General features: G+C 37.4%; 1 protein-coding gene across 3 annotated transcripts in view; it reads right to left on the bottom strand.

Moving 5' to 3' along the window:
* The window catches only part of ASXL2 (ASXL transcriptional regulator 2), a 126641-nt gene that overhangs the window by 74292 nt on the left and 29076 nt on the right, over positions 1-23273 (bottom strand). For 2 of the 3 annotated variants that reach the window (XM_067007949.1, XM_059079158.2), the window contains exon 2: positions 4643-4725. The exons of the other annotated variant lie outside the window; for it this stretch is intronic. In XM_067007949.1, coding sequence (XP_066864050.1) covers positions 4643-4725 — 83 coding nt within the window. The remainder of the gene's footprint in view (positions 1-4642; positions 4726-23273) is intronic. 3 annotated transcript variants of the gene reach the window in all.

The following is a 23273-nucleotide window of genomic DNA, read 5'->3' as shown; positions in this document are numbered from 1 at the left end:
AAATCTCTTCAGTCAACAATACTGACTTTTTAAAAAGGAAACTGTCTAGGTAAAAACAAATGATTAAAAGCTTACAGAATTTTTTCAAAAGGTTCTAACAGTATCAAATTTGGAACTAGCAATTCTGTGTTGAAGAGCTCAACCCTAGGGAACTACTGCCAAGTTATCATTACTATGTAAGTTAAGAGAAAGAACAATTAGGCTATATTTCAGACATGGAAAGTTGAACAAGGAAGTGAGATGTCACAACAAATTGTTTAAAAACCATTTTTAATTTTTGGAAATAACTATTTACTGGCAAACAGTACAGAAACTAACTTCTTTTTCTTTAGGAATGACCAAATATCGTAGTTAGAGCATCTATCTATCTAAATTACCAATAACTGCTACCATCTACAAGTCCCAAATTCTTCTTTCTTTTAAAATCTTTCTATCTTTTCTTCTTCCTAGGGACTACTTCAACCCTTTTCACATTACGTATCTGTTCTAAACAGAACTAAGCTACTTTTAGAACACTTCAAAATGTTCCTTTCACCTGAAACAACAAAATCCGAATCTTCTTTCTTTCCCATGACTCCCATGGGAAACTCTTCCTTTAAAAGGAGTTCGTTAAGGAATACACGAAGTCATAAGCTACTATGAGGGGGGAAAATTCAAGGACTTTTTTTTTTCTCCCTGTTTTCTAAAATGCTGATATGCTTTATAGTTATAAAACAGTATTTAATTTAAATGTTATAATATTCTAAGAATACTGTACATTTCTAATTAATTCATTCAAAAGTCCATACTTTGGGTAAATGATTTTCAATCTTATCACCTAACTTCTTAAAGGGACTAGTACCCTCAGTCTTTCTCAGCCAGGAGCCAATCACTTCATTTTTAATACTTCTTTTTGTTGACTGGTTGTGGCAAAATATACATAATAAAATGGCTAAAATGGTAACTTGTATAAGTGTACGATTTAGTGGCACTAAGTATTTACAATGTTGTGCAACCATTACCACTATCCATTTCTAGAACTTTTTCATCATCCCAGAGAGAAATTCTACCAATTAAACAATAACTCCCTATTCTCCCCTACTCTCAGCGCCTGGTAACCTCTATTCCATTTTCTGTCTCTAGGAGCTTGCCTATTCTAGGTATCTCACGTAAGTGGAATTGTCCAATATTTGTCCTTTTGTGTCTGGCTTATTTCACTCAGTATGTTTTTTTTTTAATACATATAAACATTCTCTTTCATATTTTAAAAAAATTTTTATTGGAGTACAATCGATTTACAATGTAGTGTTACTTTCTACTGTACATCAAAATGAATCAGTTATACATATACTCACAGCATGTTTTTAAGGTTCATCTATGTAGCGTGTATGAGAATTTCATTCCTTCTTAAGGCTGAATAATATTACATTGACTGTGTATATACCACATTTTATTTATCCATTCAACTTCTGATGGACATTTGAGCTGCTTCCATTTTAATACATTTTAGAATAAAACAATATAGCATGGAATTATCAAAATTAAGCGAAATTCTTCAAAATGGGGGGAACAGAGGGAAAACAGCAAAGGGAAAAATAGCTGAAAAGCCTTGTATTCAGGATTAAGGAATGAAAATAAAACTGTAAAATGGAGCATATCTTACCATTGTCGCTTCTGAGGGCCCCTAGGCCCTTGGCCTGCCTCCCCAAAGGCTCACTAAGTCAGAGGCCAAAGTGCCCCCCTCCTCTTCACCTACCACCCAAGTCCTCATGCCCTCTCAGGGCTGGGGGAGGAGGGGCTAAAGGAAGGCGGGGTTCCACGTACATATTTATCTCCCCTTCCACCTAGCCCCACAGACCTTTTGTATATTTTTACAGGAGTGCCCCTCCCAATAATCCCCCTTCCTGGTTAATTAAATCCTAAGACTAGTTAAAAAAAAAGAGCACATCTTCAATAAGCATAGTTACTTCATTCTATAATGTACCTGAAAACTAAAGATTTTAAGACTACCATTTAAGACACATCATGCAGCAAGAGGATAAGCTAGGACTACATTTGAATGTCATCTTCCAATCACTGATACTTCATATATTCATTAACAAGTAGGTTTGCAATGCCTGTTACATGCCAAGTCAGTGGTGAGAGGGAGTGGGGGAGATAAATGTCACTGCCCTCATGGAGCTACTAGCTTAATGTAAACTATAGAGAAGCTACATGATTTTTTTGAAAGACCAAAACGATATGTAATTTCTAATCTTAAGTGCTATAAAGAAAAAACACAGAACACTATACCAAACTAAAAATGGAAAATGTGATCTAGATTGGGAAGTCAGCCAAAGTTCTCTGGAAAAGATATATTCAAGCTGACACCTGAAAAAAACAACAGTTAATTAAGTAAAGGGGTCAGCATGTACAAAGGCTGAGGTGGGAATTAGCTTCCCTACACAACTGGGAAGTGACAAAACAAAAGTGGCCCCCAAAAAAGCTATGGGAATGTCGATTGCACTTCAGTTAGAGAGAAGATAATAAGCAAAAAAACTGAGAAGGAGCTTGCAGAGCAAGGAAGGAAAGTAGGAATGTTTGGTCACTTCAGGTAATGATACAGAGTTTCAAAAAGGAAGTAGTAGTCATCTGTGTTAAATGATGCTGAGAGGTAACAAGAAAGGGAAAACTAAAAGTCCAGTGAGGTAACAAAATGGAAGTCACTGGTGACTTTAAAAGTACTGCTTTGTGGTCACGTAACTGTATCACCACAACACAGTTTAACCAAGAATAGCTTCTGAGTTGTTACTAAGTGAAGCCAGAAGTTATTTTGGATGACTCCACCATCTTGCTACATTTTTTTTAAAGTTCTTCCTTTTTTCCCCTTCTGTTTTTTATTTATTTAGTATTCTTTCTTATTTACTGTTCTTGTCTACTCTCTAGAAATAATAATGACAAGTTTAAAGTCAGAACCTTACTGTGTTAGAGATGGATGATCCTGCAATTGTCATTTAGACCTAGGGCACTGATGGAGTCTGATCTCTTTACATCAGATTTGCTGGTCTATTTCCCCAGTGTGTATTTTTAGGAATAGAAAATTTTATGAAATTTTTATGAATAGTCTAATTTTATGAAAAGAAATTAAATCTCTTGCTCATTCCTGTTCTATAAATCCCAATAGTGTTATAAAAAATATTAGAATACATCAGTAGAATTTGTTCCTCAGAGTAATAACCAAATGCCATAGTGCTCCCTCCTCTCTCATCATTGTGACAATCAAAAATAGCCCCCCCAAAATCCTAAACACTTTCCCTATGGGTATTACACTATACCAGGGGTCCCCAACCTTTTTGGCACCAGGGACTAGTTTCATGGAAGACAATTTTTCCATGAACTGGGGCAGGGGGTGGGGTGAGTGGGGGATGATTTGGGGATGATTCAAGCAAATTACATTTATTGTGCACTTTATTTCCATTATTACATTATAAAATATAATGAAATAATTGTACAACTCACCTTAATGCAGAATCAGTGGGAGCCCTGAGCTTGTTTTCACTTGTCACTCACTGATAGGATTTTGATATGAGTCTGCAAGCAATTGATTTATTACGGTCTCTGTGCAGTCAAACCTCTCTGCTAATGATAATCTGTATTTGCAGCCGCTCCCCAGCACTTGCATCACAGCCTCAGCTCCACCTCAGTTCATCAGGCATTAGATTTGCATAAGGAGCACACAACCTAGATCCCTCGCATAAGCAGTTCACAGTAGTGTTCGAGCTCCTATAAGAATCTAATGCTGCAGCTGATCTGACAGGAGGCAGAGCTCAGGTGGTAATGCAAGTGATGGGGAGCGGCTGTAAATACAGATGAAGCTTCACTCGCTTGCCTGCCGCTCACCTCCTGCTGTGCGGCCCAGTTCCTAATAGGCCATGGACCACTAGCAGTCTGTGGCCCACGGGGTTGGGGACCCCTGCACTATACCACCCCCAGGTAAGAACAACTAGTAGCACTGTAACCTTTTTCTCTTAATGAAAATATCTCTAATGTAGACACCCGGATTTCCGCCTTAACATAAAAAATATATTGAACATAATTTTAATATTTCTTGATGGCAGAGGGTCTTGACTATGAACAGTGACTATTATATGCTATTGTAATATAATAAAGCTCTTAGAAATTAAAGTATGTTTTATCTTTGGTCCTATATTAATTGACCCCAGGCTGTTTTATTTGAACGTAGTAAGACTATTACTTGAAACACATACTGCTTTATGTATCTTTTCCATTTAATTCTTTTTGGCCAAGGTTATTTTTTCCTAGACTGTTTACATCTACCATTCTCCCTGAACTAGAGGACTTTTTAATTTGCTAATGACTAAGCTTATTAAATCAAAAGCCTGAACTGATAGATGAAGGCTTGAAGATGGCTCCAGGCCTTCCTAAGAATTAAAGTGCATGGGTGTGGAGACAGCTACCTTCTAAGAATTTTTTTCTAACTTACTTTTGGTTTTGTAACTGTGCTATGAATGAAAACTCCAAAGATCTGAGCTGAATAAATCATAAATTAACAAAGCAGTTATTACTAAATAATCAATCTTCAGGACTAAAGCAGACTGCTATATACTACAAAATATTCTAATCAAGTATTATAATTACTACTAATAATACTTAAATAACTCACCTGATTTCTTTTAGTCCTTCTCTCTGGATAACTTGAAGAATTTCTTTATGACTCATGGGTGTATTGGGATATTTTTCTAAGACCTGAGAAACAAGTATATAATAGTAAATTATTTCTTATTTTAATTTCTTATTCTTATTATAATTACATATATAAATTATATTTATTATAGCTATGTATTAATTTCCTCCAGCATATACAAATCCAGACTTTTCATCCCTTAAATTTTCAAATAAGTGGAAAATTAATGAAATGTAAATAGGATATTCTCTCCTTCAGTCACAAACCGTAAGTCAAATCCTGAAGCAGAAATGGATCAAAAAAGATTAAGATTAATAATTCAATTATTATTAATGCATAATATGAAATTATGTTTACTTTCTGCCTCTACTCCCTCATCACATGACTACCTGTGGACTTACTGGAAGCACCTTAAAGATTATCCATCTTTACATCTCCAAACAAAGTCTAGTACATCTTGGTTGCTCAGTAATTTCTTAACCAAAACAAAAGAACAATACAGTTATAATGAAATCAAAACGGTATCCGTGTTCTGGTTCTGGTAAAGATGATGTAATAAGCATAAATTATCCTGTCTCTCCCGAATACAACTAAGAACCTGGACAGAATGCATGGAGAAGCTATCTGAGGACTCTGAAAATGGTAGCAGTTGGTTTCAGGGAGGAAACCAAAATTAGAAGTACTACTAACCCAGCAGTGAGTTTCCTGGTTTCGTTTCCCCTAGGATCACTCAGCCTAGACTCAAAGGCAGTCCAAACTCAGAACTGCACAGTAAGTGCAGACAGAAATGGCTCCAAGAGAAGTCTTCTCTTTTTCTGTCTGAAAAGCAGTAAAGGGGGCCCCTAAAAGGGAGGACGATCCTCTGAGGTTTCTTTCCCTTTCTCTCAGACCCTGCCCCCAAGCAATCCAAAGGCAGCAGCTATGGCAGTGATGATGCCAGCAGTGGCTGGACAGGGACCTAAAACTTCAAGAAAGCGGATCCCTTCCGATCCCATGAGTGTGGAGGGAATTCCCATGGTTTATATTCTTTCTCTACCATCCTGTTGCTTGGCATCAAAGGCAGATGCAGTTGTGGAAGTGTGCAGCAAAACACCAAATGAAAACCCTAGTTATCTAGCCATATGACAAGGAAGAAGGGTCTCTAAGAGCCAGGAAGTGTCAGGGAAACTTGCAGAGAAAGGAGCTCAAGAAAGTGACACCATGAAGTTCTTCTATAAACACTCCTGGGGTCACCCAAGAACTATGCCTAAGTGGATCTGACCCTAAACATACTATCAGGTTCCCAAATTTGCCACTCGGTGGGGTGTACATGCAGGAGAGATAGAAACAAAGGCTTTGAAAACTAGTCACTGGAATTTTAGTGCACAGAAGGGTAGGCAGAAACTTATGACCTGAACCTAACAAGACCAAATGCCTGCTTAAAAAATCCTCCTATCCCTAAAAATAAAGTAATAACAACAACAACATTGTCCATAGCATTTAAACGAGACAGAGTATCATAACGTTAAGATCAAAATGTCTAATATATGATCCAAAATTACTTGACATATGAAGAACCAGGAAAATCTCAATAACTCACAAGAGAAAAGACAACTTACACACAACAAACCCAAGATGATAGAGACTCTGGAATTTTCAGACAAAGACTTTAAGGCAGCTACTATAACCATGCTTCAAGAAGCCAGGAAGATGATTCTTGGGGGAAAAAAAAAATAGTTAAGAGTCTCAACAGAGAAGTAAGATTCATTACATTACTGTGTGTGTGCCTGTGTGGTATATAAAGCAAATAAAAATTTAAGACTAAAAAACACAATATCCAAAGTAAACCCAAAATTCTCTGGAGGGGCTCAACTGTAGAAGGGAGACAACAGAGAAGAGAATCAGTAAACCTGAAGATAGAGCAATAGAAACTATCCAATCTGATGAACAGAGAGAAAAATGATAGAAAAAATAAATGAACAGAGCCAATGGGACAATATCAAAAGGTCTAACATTCATGTCATCAGAGTCCCAAAAGAAGATAAAGAGTAGCACGCAGAAATCATATTTAAAGAAACAGCAGCAGAAAACTTCCCAAATTTGGTGAAAGATATACACTTACAATTTCAGGAGAATCAATGCATCTCAAACAACATAAATTCAAAGAAACCTGTACCCAGATATATCATAATCAAATTACTTAAAACTAAAGAAAATTTTTAAATCTTGAAGGCAGCCAAGGAAAAACAACATTCCACTTAGGAGAAAAACAATTCCAGTGACTGTGGGTTTCTCATCAGAAACTATGGAAGGCAGAAACAGTGAAGAACATTTGTAAGTGCTGAAAGACAAGGGACTGTAATTCCAAAATTCCTATCTAGCAAAAATATCCTCCAAGAATGAAGGGGAAATCAAGACATTCTTAGATTAAAGGAAAACGAAGAGTATTTGCCACTAACAGACTTTTATTTTATTTTTAGTTTTTATTTTATTTATTTTAAAATTTATTTATTTATTTATTTATTTTTGGCTGCGTTGGGTCTTCGTTGCTGCACGCGGGCTTTCTCTAGTTGCAGAGAGCGGGGACTACTCTCCGTTGTGGTGCGAGGGCTTCTCGTTGTGGTGGCTTTTCTTGTTGTGGGGCACAGGCTCCAGGCGCGCAGGCTTCAGTAGTTGTGGCTCAGTAGTTGTGGTACACAGGCTTAGTTGCCTCCGTGGCATGTGGGTTCTTCCCGGACCAAGGCTCGAACCCATGTCTCCTGCATTGGCAGGCAGATTCTTAACCACTGCGCCACCAGGAGAATCCTAGCAGGCTTACTTTAAATTGACTTCTTATAAGTCAATTCCGGTTTCTTTCTTTCTTTTTTTTTTTTTAAATCCAAATTTTAGGCAGAAACTCTCTTATACCTAAATCATTTTCTATTCTTAGAACCCTTGGCAATTAATAAATGCAAGTTAAAGTTAAAATTGAACCAATTCTCAAGAATCTATACTATACTATCAAAAGAATATCAGAGCTTCCCTGGTGGTGCAGTGGTTGAGAGTCCGCCTGCCGATGCAGGGGACACGGGTTCGTGCCCCGGTCCAGGAAGATCCCACATGCCACGGAGCAGCTGGGCCCATGAGCCATGGCCGCTGAGCGTGCGCTCCACAATGGGAGAGGCCACAACAGTGAGAGGCCCGCATACCGCAAAAAAAAAAAAAAAAGGGGGGGGGGGAATGAATATCAGCAGCAGCGCAGTGGTTGGGTGTCCACCTGCCAATGCGGGGGACACGGGTTCGAGCCCTGGTCTGGGGGGATCCCACATGCCACGGAGCAACTAGGCCCGTGTACATCACAACTGCTGAAGCCCACGAGCCACAACTGCTGGGCCTGCGTGCCGCAGTTACTGAAGCCCGCGCACTCTAGAGCCTGTGCTCCACGACAGGAGAGGCTGCTGCGGTGAGAGGCCGGTGCACCGCAACCAAGAGTAGTCCCTGCTCGCAGCAGCTGGAGAGGGCCTGCGCGCAGCAGCGGGGAACCAACGCAGCCATAAATAAATGAATGAATGAATGAATAAGCAAGCAAGCAAATAGATAGATAAATTTATATAAAAAAAGAATATCAGTACAGTAAGTCAAAAACAACAGATACAGGACTTGTGTAATAGAAACCACTTGAAGTCAGATACCCTAGATCAGCCAATAAGGTATCAAAATGTGATGTCAACAAATACCATTTATAAAGAAGACACAAACAAGTGCTGATCATTCTCTCAGTTAAACGTCTCAGCAACCTTAAAAGACAAGCTGTATTATTACCGCCATTTAAAAAGTGGGATAACTAATGCTCAATAAGCAAATTTCCAAACATAATGAAGCAAGACAAGTGGCAGTCGGAATTCAAACTCAGGTCTATCTTGCACCGTACAGCTCACTGTGTCCTGGTCTGCATCTCTTTTTTCATTTGTTTAATCATAAAATCCAACAAATATATTTCTGTTTGTCATCTTCCCTGAGCTCTATGCTACATCCGATAAATGTTATTAACCTTTCCCTCCTTAGACACTGCTCTCTCCAGACTTTTTTTCCAAAATGTTTCTTCTTGGTCTTTTTCTGTGGCCATGCCTTAAATACTTTACAAGCATCATTTTGCAGCTTTTGCTTTTCACTCCAACCCTCCCTGAATAAAATCATCCACTCCCAAGACTTCATCAATCACCCCTATTTTGATAAATGAAAAGCAGCACAGTTCGTTTATAACTGCTTTTAAACATCAACCTCGGATGTTCCATCTCAAACTTAACATGTCCAAAATTTAACTTACTACCTTTGTCCAAATTAAGGCCCATACAGAAAAGTGGACCCGTATTTACTGTCTATATACTATTATAAAATTGTGTAAAATTACTGAAAATGAAAAAAAATACACCATGGACATGGACAGATAGCTCATAAAAGAGTTAAAACAACTGGATAAAAGACATGTGAAAAAATATTTGCATACTGAAATACTTACAGATGAAATTATATGATGTTGGGGATTTGCTTCAAAATTATACAAGAGGAAACTTAGACAGGAGTTTAAGTATTGCAAGACTGGCTATAAGTTGATAATTATAGAAGCTACAAGATGGGTACAAAGATATTCATTATATTATTGTTGGCTTTTGTGTACACATTCAATATCCCATAATAAAAATTTATGGGAAAAACGATATTGAACGACTGATTTCACTAACAATTAAATACAAAAAAATCACTTTTCAGTGGTTTTTTCCCCCCTACTATTTTGGATAGCAAAAACATGGCAATAGTAAATGAACACCATGAAATGGAAATGTACACACAATCTATTGATAATATAAGAAAATATTCATTATATTACTCAATAAAGAAAAAAGTTTAAAGGCTTCTTATCTAATAATAAGATATTAACAAAACTGGTATACCTACACAATTGAATATTATATAGCTATAAATGAAAAGAGACTGTGTGGGGGCTGGGGACAGGGGTTCTTCTTTCAGCCTCCCTCAAATCTTGGTGTGGAATGCAGGTTCTGGACAACAGAATGTGAGGGGGAGTGATAACTTCAAAAACCCAGATTTTCAAAAGGCAGGGACACATCCCTCTTTGGCCCTTCCCCCACCCTGCTGTTTTGAAAGTGGAGGAGGTGACAAAGCCATTCTGAACCATACAGATAAGGATGCACCCTAAGAACGGTGGACTAACTACACTTCCAGACTGTTGCATGAAAGAGAAATAAACTTCCAAATCATTTAAGGAACTGTTATAGGCAGCCAAAGTTATGTCAAATATGACTCACCAATCTATTCACATGACACTTAAGTAATCGTCCTAAAGCTTAAATTACATATTCCTCTGATTTTTAAGGTCCCTGTCACTTTTTAAAAAATTAACTAAAATTAAAATAAAATCTGAATTCCCAATACAGTTTAAAAGATTCTACATGAAACTCTACATTTCACTTTTCTCACATTACCTTTCTCAAACATAACCAATTCATTCCTAATTAAGGGTCTCTCTGTACCTGCTCCCTCCTCTTGCAATGCTTTTCCCCAGAAATTCATGGACTCTCTCTCTTACTTCACTTCTTCAGAGATATTCCTGACTCTAAAATACACTCAGACACTCACAAGCACCACCACCGCTACACACACACACACACACACACACACACACACACACACACACACTTTATTACTTTAGCCAGATTTTTTTCCCCCAGCTTTACTGAGATATAATCGACAAATAACACTATGTGATGATTTGATATACATATATATTGTTAAACGATTACCACATTAAGGTTGATTAACACATTCATTGCCTCACACAGGTACCTTTTCTGTGTGTGTGGTGAGAACATTTCAGACCTACTCTCTAAGCAAATTTCAAGTATATAATATGCAGTATTTATTGTTAACTATAGTCATCATGCTGTGCGCATCAGATCCCCAGAACATATTCATCTTATAACTGCTCATTTGTATCCTTCGACCAACATCTCCCAATTACTCCTACCACTCAACTCCTGGTAACCATCAAACTACACTGTTTCAAAGAGTTTAACTTCTCTGGATTCCATATATAAATGAAATCATGCGGTATTTGTCTCTCTGTCTGACTTATTTCACTTAGCTGAACGCCTTCAAGGTTCATATAAGTTGTCACATATGGCACATTTTCCTCTTTTTATGGTTGAATAATATTGTTACATATATATATTAATTTTCTTTATCCAGTCATCTGTTGTTGGACACTTACGTTTTTTCCATGTCTTGGCTACTGTAAAAATGCTGCAATGAACCAAGGGTGCAGATATCTCTCCAAGACAGTAATTTCATTTCCTTCGGTTGTATCCCCAGAAGTAGGACTGCTGGATCATATGGTAGTTCTATTTTTAATTTTTTGAGGAACCTACAAACTGTTTTCCATAATGCTGTACCAATTTACGTAACATAAAAAGAGTTCTTACGTAGAGATATACACATAAAAGATGGCCAAAAAAGAACACAAAAGACTGATATCCCTTTCAAAGAAAAACTCGAGCTCACACCAAACATTAAAGACATATCTTCCTATAGTGCTACCCAGATAATACATTCAAAAATTTTACATCTTTCTCTTAATTCCTATATACAACTGCCTTACAGTTACAAACATCATGTAGCCATTCTATTTCATATTCCCCTCACAACAATCCAAGAACAGCAGAGCAAGTTTAGTTATAATTTTACCAGAAAGGAAAGTAGGACTCAAGAGAATAGCATAGCCTAAAACTTAGACGTCAGAACTCTTAATTCCCCACACTAACGAGGGTACTAATAAAGCTTTATATAAAGCAAAGAGTTCAATGAGGAAAAAAATTTTCTTTTGTCAACTAAAATATGCATTGGAATGATGAAAACTACGCTTCTGCTGAATGATGGGTAGGTTCTTACTTGTTGAGGCAGAAAAACTAAGAGGACTGCAGAAACGTTGCTTGATATTTTGGTTAAGATGGGGATTGTGACCATCAAGTATAAAGATCAGATAAAGACCTTTTTCTCACAGGTCTTTTTTGAAACGTGACAAAACTAGCTTAATGCAAATGGCAGCCTCCACATACATCTATAATTAAGTCAATATCTTAAGATGTGGGTTCCTGGCTGTGTCTTTGATAGTGAACAAGAACATAAAACTGAAAAATAAGATCCTGGTGGGGCCTAGGAAGATTCTTTGTATTTCTCAAACTGTGGTTCTCAAACTCTAGACAAGGGTGTTCCACCAACTTCCAGTGATATTTCATAGTATTTCACACAGAAATTCATTTCAGATACTGAGTTAAACCTATATACAGTCATATATACCATATATAAAGCAACAAGGGCTTCCCTGCCAATGGTAATACATATTCATTCTAGAAAATTTAGACCACACTCCCCCAACCTCAAATTATATGCAAAGGGGGATTCTGCCATGAGAGAATAGGATTTAACATTTTGGCTGTCCCTTCCAGAGGTTTTTTCCTATAACATTTTGCAGTTGACATCCTTCTGCATACACTAGTTTGTACCTCTTTTTAAAAGCCCTTTTTGCAAATCTTGCAACATTTCTTATTGATATATTTCATAGCAGCATGATACTCCACTGACTGATATATATATACACCCACACACATACATATACACACTAAATCACTTAATCCATTTCCTACTGTTGCACATTTAGACTGCTTAATGAGGCACTCTTTCCCAATGGTTACCAACACATGTTTAGAGTGAGACAGATCTTAATTTTATACCTGACTCTAAAATTTAAAGCTCTGTGACCTCAGAAAGTTAATCTCTGGGCTTTAGTTTCATCAGTAAAATGAAAATAAGAAAAATATCTATAACTCATGGAGTGGCGATGGGACACAAACAGAACATTTTATTTTGAACTGCTTAGCTCAGAATTTGAGGATATATGAAATTCTCAATGAATGTGTGCTATTGTCTCCTCTTTTGTTTCTTTAACTGTAACAAATGCCACCAAGTGCTTCTATTTTCAAAATCTTCTAACAAGTGGAACTGCTGTATAAAGTTATTTTAATATGTAATATTGCTTTCCACCATGTGTACAGGAGTTCCACTACTGTTAACCATTAACCAACATTCATATCACTTCTTAAATCCTTGGTAATTATTTGAAAAAATATATTAAAAATTTTTAATTTTAGCTACTAATGAGGTTGAATTTGTCCTATGTTTTAGACTTTCATATTTCCTCTTTTTGAAATATGCTATCTGATCTAAACAGAAAACAGATCAAAAAATAAAATTATAAAATTTAATAGCTACCTCACACACACACAAAATCAGAGATCTGTTTGAACATCAGAAATACATTCCTTTTATTTCCATTACAGAAAGTAGTATATTCAATGATTTGTCAGATAAAATTACAACTCTACCTAAACAAAATTTATTTCTACCAACAAATTAAAAGAGTGAAAATGCACAATCTATTGGACAAAAGCAAAAAAACTGCATCAAAAGCATTGGTGTGGGGACTTCCCTGGTGGCGCAGTGGTTAAGAATTTGCCTGCCATTGCAGGGGACACGGGTTCGAGCCCTGGTTTGGGAAGATCCCACATGCCACGGAGCAACTAAGCCCGTGCGACACAACTACTGGGCCTGCGAGCCACAATTACTGAAGCCACATGCCACAACTACTGAAGCCACATGCCACAACTGCTGAAGCCCACACACCTAGAACCCGTGATCCACAACAAGAGAAGTCACCGTGATGAGAAGCCCGCGCACCACAACGAAGAGTATCCCCCACTCACCAAAACTAGAGAAAGCCCGTGCATAGCAAAGAAGACCCAACACAGCCAAAAATTAATTAAAATAATTAATTTTAAAAAGCATTGGTCTGGGTATAAGTGAGGCTTTATATTTAGTTGCTATTCCAGGCTGATTCACTTCCAACACAGAACTCCCCCTCAAACAGCCCATTTGGTTACTGGAAGAAAACACACTGCCACTGAAAGTCTAAGAACTCTGTTGCTACAACTTCTGCTTAAGAAAAGTGGGAAGATATAGAGGTTTTTGTAAACCATACTGAAAAACACTGGAGTTGATACAAGAAAAACACTTTGGGCTTCCCTGGTGGCACAGTGATTGAGAGTCCGCCTGCCGATGCAAGGGATACGGGTTCGTGCCCCGGTCCGGGAGGATCCCACATGCCACGGAGCGCCTGGGCTCGTGAGCCATGGCCGCTGAGCCTGCGCGTCCGGAGCCTGCGCTCCGCAACTGGAGAGGCCACAACAGTGAGAGGCCCGAGTACCGCAAAAAAAACCCCAAAAAACCCAAAAAAAACCACTTTGTGCAATAAGCGTTATGCTTGCCTTAATCAAAAAATAGAAGGGATTTCTAGGGAAACTGATATAATTATCCACCTGGCAATTAAATTTTACTCTGTTACTATCATTAGGAAATCCTGAACACTAAAATGTATGACAAATTTACGTAATACTACAAACGTGGGATTTGCTTTATTTTCTTCCACATATCAAGTTCTTATAACAAATACTCCATACCAGCATACAATGGATTGACTAAGACTCAATTTGGGTGGTCTCTGTAAAGGATGTTATTAACATAATCAAGGGGTTTCAGTTGGGGGGAAAAAGTTTAATTGATGCAAAATAAGAAAGTGCTTCAAAGTGTATAGAGCTCAAATGGCCTGCATCTAATAGCTCTAAAACATAATATTGATGACTAAAAGCTCTCAATCTTAATCCTTCATCTGTATAATGAGGGTAGTAACACCCTCATAGATAGGAACATTAAGTAAAACATTCTGCAGTATTCTTAACTTAGCACATGTGACATAAATGGTAGCTTTTGTTACTACTAATAAATTATGACAAAAATCTTTTCCAGTTCACATTTGATATCCTGATCTAAAATTTCACCAGTGTTCTTAAGGGGGATGAAAAATACAAAAGATAGCATGCTTTTCTCCAGCTGCCCCTTTGATTTTTCCACTATATTTTTCACAAGTAGTTAACAATGCCCTATCCTGCCAATAATACTAAACATTAGACGAAAACTTACAAAAATATGAGTTTTAAGTTAAATGCCAAGACTTCAGTTCCTGTAAAGTCACTTATATGTTCTTTAAATCCTATTTACATTACAGATACCCAAATATAAAGACTAGATATTAAGCTATTCTGCAAGAAAAACAAGCATAAAATATCACAGAATAAGGCACTTATATTCCTATGCAAAAATATTTTGATTAATTAATCATAATGAGGCAGAATATCAGAGTTCAAATCCCAACTCTACCAGAAAGTGGTGATGAGCAAACTGGGGAATGTGGCTGCCCTACTGTCCATCTGAACCGGTGGCTTTCTGTCCAAGCTACGAAATGGAAATTAATAAAAATTTCTCTGGCATATCAAATCTTAATTGAAAGGTAACTATTAATCCACTATCAGAATGAACTCTATTTAGAATTTAGAACATTTATATTATCCATGGTAATGGTAATAATGAAAATATTTTCTGATTTATTATCTAGAGCAAGGAATTACTTTATTCTAATACGGTTAAATTTTACTATTTATATAAAAATACTTAAGCATGCTGACATAGGACATTAAGCTATTGGAAATAGAGACCTAAAATTTCTGTGTGCCTTTTTAACGAAAATTAATTTCATTGATTTTCTAGGTATACTGTTTTTTCAAGAAATAAAATAGAAAAAACCAGTTAAAACTGCTTAAGGGATGTTTACTTTCCTTAAAAAAAAAAGTTTATGACTAGTACCTTTACATACTAGGCATTTGAAATTAATTTTAATTTAGAAAATTATTTATGCTAAATTTTCTCAATATTTAATACTATAAATCATCTAGTTTGGGAGAGAAAGAGAAATGTTTTTCAATTAAAGACTTAAGTATTCTACTTTATAGTATGAACATTTTAAAACATATACAGGGCTTCCCTGGTGGCGCAGTGGTTGAGAATCCGCCTGCCGATGCAGGAGACACGGGTTCATGTCCCGGTCCGGGAAGATCCCACATGCGGCGGAGCAACTAAGCCCGTGAGCCACGGCCGCTAGGCCTGCGCGTCCGGAGCCTGTGCTCCGCAACAGGAGAGGCCACAACAGTGAGAGGCCCGCATACGGCAAAAAAAAAAATTAGAAAATAAATAAATAAATAAATAAATAAATAAATAAATCATATACAAAAGTAGAGAGGGACTTCCCTGGAGATTCAGTGGTTAAAACTCTGCACTTCCACTGCAGGCGGTGCAGGTTTGATCCCTGGTCAGGGAAATAAGATCCCATGGGCCTTGAGGCGCGGCCAAAAATTTTTTTTTTTAATTGTTTTGAAAAAAAAAAAAAAAAAATTATTGGGAACACTGCAATCAACAATTGTCGACACGTGGCTTACTTTGTTTCATCTATACCTCCAGCCACTCTACCTCTACAAAGTGGATTATCCTGAAGCAAATCTCAAACATTTCATTCATAAATACTTTAGTACAGATCTCTAAAAAAGGATAAGGACTCACTTTTTAAAAAATAAAAATACCATTTTATACCTCAGAATGTAATAACTACAGTTCCTTCATTATCAAATTATTTACACAATGTCCTCAATTTTCATGGGGGAAAAACACTTTTAACAGTTAGTTTGTTCAAATCAGTATCCAAAGAAGACCCATACACACTACATTTGGTTAACACATGTCTTAAAGTCTCTGTTAATCTATGGATTTCTCCTTTTTATCTTCCAATTTATTTACTGAAGAAACCAAGAAAACTGTACTATAGTCTCCCACATTCTGTATTTTGCTAATTGTATGGTACTCTCTCCCTCATATTTCCTGAAAATTAGAATTACCTAGAGGGCTGCTCAGATTCAGATTTTATTTTACCAAAAGAACTTCATAGTGTTGTTTACTTCCCATCCCCCTCCCCCCACCCCACACACGAGAACACACAAAATATCTGGTTTCTTTTTTGAGATGTCAAGATAAATCAGGGGGACAGATGTCCTCCTGATCCACCCATTACAAAGTTTCCCATCAGCATTCCAACCTAATTGCTTTAGTAACCACTGATTAGTAGCCACTATTCAGACTCATTATTTAGGTGTTGAAAAATGGTGATAGCCTATCTTTCCTTCTTCATTTATAAGCTAGAATCCTTCTAAAAATAAATGTTTTCCTCCATCGACTAGTTGGTTATCTGAAGTACATACAACTCATATAGAAAAAAGCAGGATAAGTGCTTGATTCTGTCCTATTTATTATCAGAATAATTAGCTAGTTTTTCTAGTATACTCCGAAGGTGAACGGGGCTTTTTTGTTTGTTTATCTGACACACCATTAGGAATATTATGAATACCATTTTATGGAATACCATTATGAATTTTAATATATTTTTGTGCTTTAATTACTGTATTTCCTCACTTGTAAACTGGTTATTCATAACCACTGTCTGCTTGTATATATACCACTTGTATGAGCTCTAATTTTCATATTAAATTATTAAATATATTAAAACTTTTATTGTCACATTTACTGCAAATACTTCTTCCCTTTTATTCTTCATCTTTTCATTACTGTTTTTTTCCATGGAGGCTTTTTATTAATTTCATGTACTATAACTCACTGGTCTTTTCTTTTGATTTCTTTTAACATGTCTATGTTTAAGTGCAGTTTCCCTCCCTTCAATATCTTAATATTCTTCCATCTTTCCATTTACAATTAACTCTTTTAATTATAAGAAACGGTACATAAACAGTGAGAAAAAATGTACAGAGACACACTAGAGAAATGCAAGAGGGAGAGATGGAGAGGAAAACAAAACGGCCACATATATTTCTGAGCAAAAATACCATATTCCATTACCATTACAATACTATTACTGTATAACTATTACTATTACATTATTTTACCAGGAGTTAATTTAAGTGGAAAGACTATAGTAGTTTCACAAAACATTTAGTTTACTTTAACCACAGGAGGGCAGTGTTTATCAAACAAAAAATCATTCCATTGGAATTGTTCATTAATCTACAAAACAATTTTTAGGAACTATTTTATGACAAACTGAATAACTGTTCAGAAGAATTAAAATCAATACTACACAGAATTAAAGTATGATAAGATAAATCTGTTTTTTTAAAGTGTACCTAATACATCTATTTCTTTACTTGTAGATTCTTACATCCAGCTAACAAAAAGGATACAAAACTTATACTTTCTGAGTATTCAAGAATAATGTAAACAGCTCCTAAATTTGGGTTCAATTCTCGCCTAAATAACAGCAGTATTTCAATTACTGCTGCACTTATGAGTTCATTACATTCATATACACAGATATGTAGAAGCTGACTTTTGTGTAGTCCGGAAAATTTTACTTTACATTTAAAATATACATATAAAAACACGGTAATCTTGGGACTTCCCTGGTGGTCCAGTGGTAAAGAATCCGCCTTACAATGCAAGGGACGCGGGTTCCATCCCTGCAGGGAACTAAGATCTGACATGCCGCGGGGCAACTAAGCCTGCGTACCACAACTACTGAGCTCTCGCTTCCCAACTTGAGCCCACGTGTCACAAACTACAGAGCCCACGCGCCCTGGAGCCTGAGTGCCACAACTAGAGAGAGAAAACACACACACCACAACTAGACAGAAGCCTGCTCACCACAACGAAGAGCCAGCATGCAGCAACCAAGACCCGACGCAGCCCAAAATAAATAAATAATAAATAAATCTTAAAAAATAAACACGGTAATCTTTACAGATTTACATCAGTGTCATATGACTTATTTACTGTCCAAAAGCTTTAATTTAATGTCACAGTAGTGAATGAGGTCCCTCAGGAAACATGCAGAATGAGAAGTGATGAGACCATGCTATGGAACAAATATGCCAATGTTGAAAAGTCAGAGACGAAAAACTAGCAAACAAACTACGGAGGAATAGGAAAAAAAAAGAGAATATGGTGCCTCAAAAAAGATGAAAGCATTTTAAAAAGGATCAAGTGGTCAGCAATGTCAAAAACTGCCAGAGGTTGAGATAGCAACTTCAAAGTTTACTGTATTTAGCAACAAGCAGCTCTTAGCTTTACAAGTTCAGATTCCATTTAATCAGGCAGGAAGAAATCAAGCTTATTGGGGGAGGGGTGGGTCAGCACTCAATGGGAGGTCCAGAGGTGGCAACAAGGAGTTAAAACAACTCTTCCCAGAACAGTGAAGGAAAACATGGAATCAAAGAATAACTGTTTTGTCAAATGGACCTGAACATGTTTCCCTGAACCAGGATAAAAGGAAACAGAGGTATCCCTAGCTATACCGACTCTCCCCATGCCAATACCAGAGGCAAATAGATTCAGAGTTTGACAAATCTTTCTTTATCCAAACTTGTGCTACTTATAATTTGACACTCAGAAACAAATGAATTCAGAGGATGCAGTATCCCTCACCTACCAAACTCACTAAACAAACACTAGGAGTTCAGGAGCTGAACAGATAATAATAAGGAAGCATGGAATTTAGATGTAAGGAATACGGATAGAGCCAAATATCTGAAAAGGAAAGAGGGAAAAGGACCTTACCTGGCTGCTGAGCAGTATCTGTTGATCACTAACTACCTCTGTCCTGAGATGCACTCCTCTGTTCAGCTTCTGTGACACCAGACTCCCCCTGTTTCCCTCCTACCTCTCCACCAGCAACTCTTCATTCTCCACAACATCTGAATGTTGATCCTTCTCAAGATTCTCTTCTTGTCTCAATTTCTACTCTCCTTGGGCATTTGCATCCTCCCATGGTTTCCAAAAATAATTATGCTCCTACAGCAGAATTCCATACACCCCAGTAGTGCTTATCACACTGTATTTATTATAATAGCTTTTTTTTTTTTTTTTTGGTGGTACACGGGCCTCTCACTGTTGTGGCCTCTCCCGTTGCGGAGCACAGGCTCCGGACGCGCAGGCTCAGCGGCCATGGCTCACGGGCCCAGCCGCTCCGCGGCATGTGGGATCCTCCCGGACCGGGGCATGAACCCGTGTCTGCTGCATCAGCAGGTGGACTCTCAACCACTGCGCCACCAGGGAAGCCCTATAATTGCATTTTAAATCATCTGTCTTGCCCACTGGTACATAAGCTGCACAAGGACTGGGACCACCTGTCTTGTTCACCTAGCACCCCTTAGTCCCTATCACAGGATAGGTCTAAAACATGTGATGGCTGCCTGGTGGAATCAGGAACACAGGGAGCAACATTGGCTTTAGACAAGAGTAAAAATGCCTCTTTCTTTTTCTTTTCTTTTCTTCTTCTTTTTTTTTTTTTTTTTTAAACAAAAAAGAAGGCTGAAAGGTGAGTGCAAAAGCAAATATGTTTGTAGATTCAGGGGCAGAAACTTGAATGTAAGAACGGACTGAGACTATTTAAATACATATCTATACAGAAAGGTAGCTACGGATATCCAGAGATTACAGAGGCTGGCTTTGTAAGCTCAGGGGTATAGCTTTACCTAAAGGTCCTTCAATTCTGAACAGCTCTATCAAGTCATTCTGATCTGCTAGCTTTGATTCTTTTCACCTGATTATCCAACAATGTTATGCACACTCCCTGGTTCAAGCAAAAAAAAATTCTCAGCACCTAATTCTCCCAAAATGCTGAAGAATTAATAATAGTAACAGTAAATACTAATCTAGCATTTAAATGCCAGGTACTGTTCTAAGTACTTTACATATATTAGCTCATTTAATCTCTACAATAAATCTATGAGGTAGATAACCATTATGTCATTTTCTTCAGATATGAAGACTGAGGCACAGAGAAAAGTAACTCGCCCAAGGTCACATCAGCTAATAAGTGATGGAAGACAAGCTTCTTTGCTCCTAAGCATTAAGCTATACTGCCTCTCAATCAGTTATACATCCATACTACTCCTAAAATTAATTCTTACTGTTACAAACATTTACTAAGTGCTTCCTAAGTGCCAAAAACTGGAGCTACAAAGATTAATAAGAAACAAGCCCTGCAGTTCACAACTAGGGTAGAGAGCAAGTAGGGGAAGGGAAAAATGGACAACTATAATATGGAGAAGAAATACTGAAAAGATACATAAAGAAACAAAGGTAAAGAAGATTTAACTCTTCCTATTGTGCAATATTTCAAATACAGAGGAAACTTACAAAATAATAAAACACTTATGTATCAACTAACAAGCTTTGTCAAATCCACAAACGGAAATGAGTAGAAATGTTCTATACCTTGATTAGGTGGTGGTTACACAGATGTACACATTTGTCAGAAAGAAGTCAGCTGTATGCTTAAAATGTATGTATTGTATTACACAGAAATTATACCTCAATAAAGCTGGCATATACCTCAATAAGTTGATATTTAAAGAAATTAAAACAAAATGTAGGAATAGTGAAAAATTTACCATACTCCCTGAAATTCAAGAGAAGCACAAATTAAGGGAAAAAAAATTTGAAAATGGGTTAGGATGGAAGTTCTGATTTGTATTAAACTCAACTTACTCATATCTGAGAATCAGACTGTTTTAATACCTTAAATGATCAAAACAGAGGCAGTGAAGAGAGTTGGGGGCCGGTAGGTAGGGGAAGTGAGGAGATGAAAGAATAGAAGTTCTCTGCTTGCTAAATAAATAACTAAATCCTTAGGGTAAAGGATATCGCATCCACTGTATCCAACAAACAAAAATAAAAATAGGATGCCAAGAAATGGTGGAAAATATACAGCAAGTCCTTGCTTTTAGAGAAGTTAGTATTCTAGTGGTAGAAACAGACAATAAATATGTAAGCAAAAAATTTTTTTTCTGATAGTGATAAGTACAATAAACAAAATAAAACAGGGTGACAAGTTTGACAGTGAATGGGAAGAGAGAGGGTTCAACTGATAGTCAGGCTCAATAACCATGCAACATTTAAACTGAGAACTGATTGACAAGTTGCCAGGCATGGGAATATTTAATATCTATTTGATTAGTTTAGCTCAAAGAAGTTTTAGTTTATATAGTCACATGGAAAATAAAATTCAAACCTAATAATAAGTATTTCATCAGGGTGGTTTCACTTATAAAACAAATGAACAAAAACCAGGTAACATGTTAAAAAAAAAAAAAAGGCATAAAGTAAAATGTTTTATTCCCCTCATCTTCCACCCCTTCCCATTCTCCCCTAGCTCCTCCCCCATGTCCCATCTCCCTCCCATTCTCGCCCATCCCCTCCTCACACTTATTAGTTTCCTGTGTATCCTTCTAGCATTAAAGCAATCATAAACACAAATATATTTTTTTCTCACTTTTGCAAACAAAAGGCAGCAAGGCATGTACAATATTCAATACATGACCTTTTTCATTTAATACATCTTGGAGGTCCTTATGTTTTTGCTTTTGTTTTTTTTTTTTTTGCAGTACACGGGCCTCTCACCGCTGTGGCCTCTCCTGTTGCGGAGCACAGGCTCCAGATGCGCCGGCTCAGCAGACATGGCCCACGGGCCCAGCCGCTCCGCCACATGTGGGATCCTCCCGGACCAGGGCACCATGTCCCCTGCATCGGCAGGCAGACTCTCAACCACTGCGCCACCAGGGAAGCCCATCCTTATGTTTATATAAAAAGCTTTTTTTTACAGCTGGATAATATTCCATTATATGGAAATACCACAATTTATTCAACCAGTCTTCTAATGATGGAGTGGGGGGCTGCTTACCTTCTTTTGTATAGTATACAGCAGAAACAATGGGTACCCTGTATCACAACTCCTCAGCCCACAGATGAACTCAGCCTCAGTTGCTGTAGGCAATTCCTACTTACACTCACAGTGTCCACCTCATGCTGATCGTAGCCTATCTCAGGGTTCTACAAGTCTCTCCACTTTCCTGCCTCAGAAACTTCTACACCAAGGGAGCCCAAAAAGCAACAGGGCAGTACAGAAGAGCAAGGGAGTTAGCAAACTTACTGGAGTTAGCAATTTTAAACCAACGGTTCCAGATCCTATCTTAAACCACCTCATACATGTACAATAAGCCCACAAATGAAGAAGTCATGGTGACAAGGATAAAGGCTATGCATGAGCCCATCATTATAGCCTTCTTCTCTCAAAACTGACACAGCTTAGCTACTGTTGCTGCTGAGTGTCCACAACTTGTCATCAGCAAAGGCAAACTCTGAGCCCCCTATTTGTTACAATCCCTCAAAGAAATGAGCTAAGCATTTGATGGCAAGTTGACTACACTGGACCTCCTCCACCCTGAAGGGGCAGCAATTTTGCCCTTACTGGCACTGACAACTATTCTGATAAATAAATTTGCCTTCCGTGCCTTCAGTGCCTCAGCCAGCACCACTATCAAAAGGTACCTAGTTTACCAACATGGGGCAAACACTGCCTCAGACCAAGTGACATTTTTTTTACAATGAACAAAATTTAACAATGGGCAGTGAGCACTGATCTCACCATACACTATATCACCAAGAAGCAGTAAGCCTGAGAGAACACTGGAATGGTCTCCAAAATACAGTAAATGCATGCTAAAAGTACAGCACAGAGGTGTGAATAGAAATAGAATTGGTTCCTATAACCCTAGTGAGCAAATAACTC

The sequence above is a fragment of the Kogia breviceps genome, chromosome 11 (assembly GCF_026419965.1).
Source record: "Kogia breviceps isolate mKogBre1 chromosome 11, mKogBre1 haplotype 1, whole genome shotgun sequence".
In the NCBI taxonomy this organism is placed as follows: Eukaryota; Metazoa; Chordata; class Mammalia; order Artiodactyla; family Physeteridae; genus Kogia; species Kogia breviceps.
This window is presented reverse-complemented; position numbering and strand designations above follow the sequence as displayed.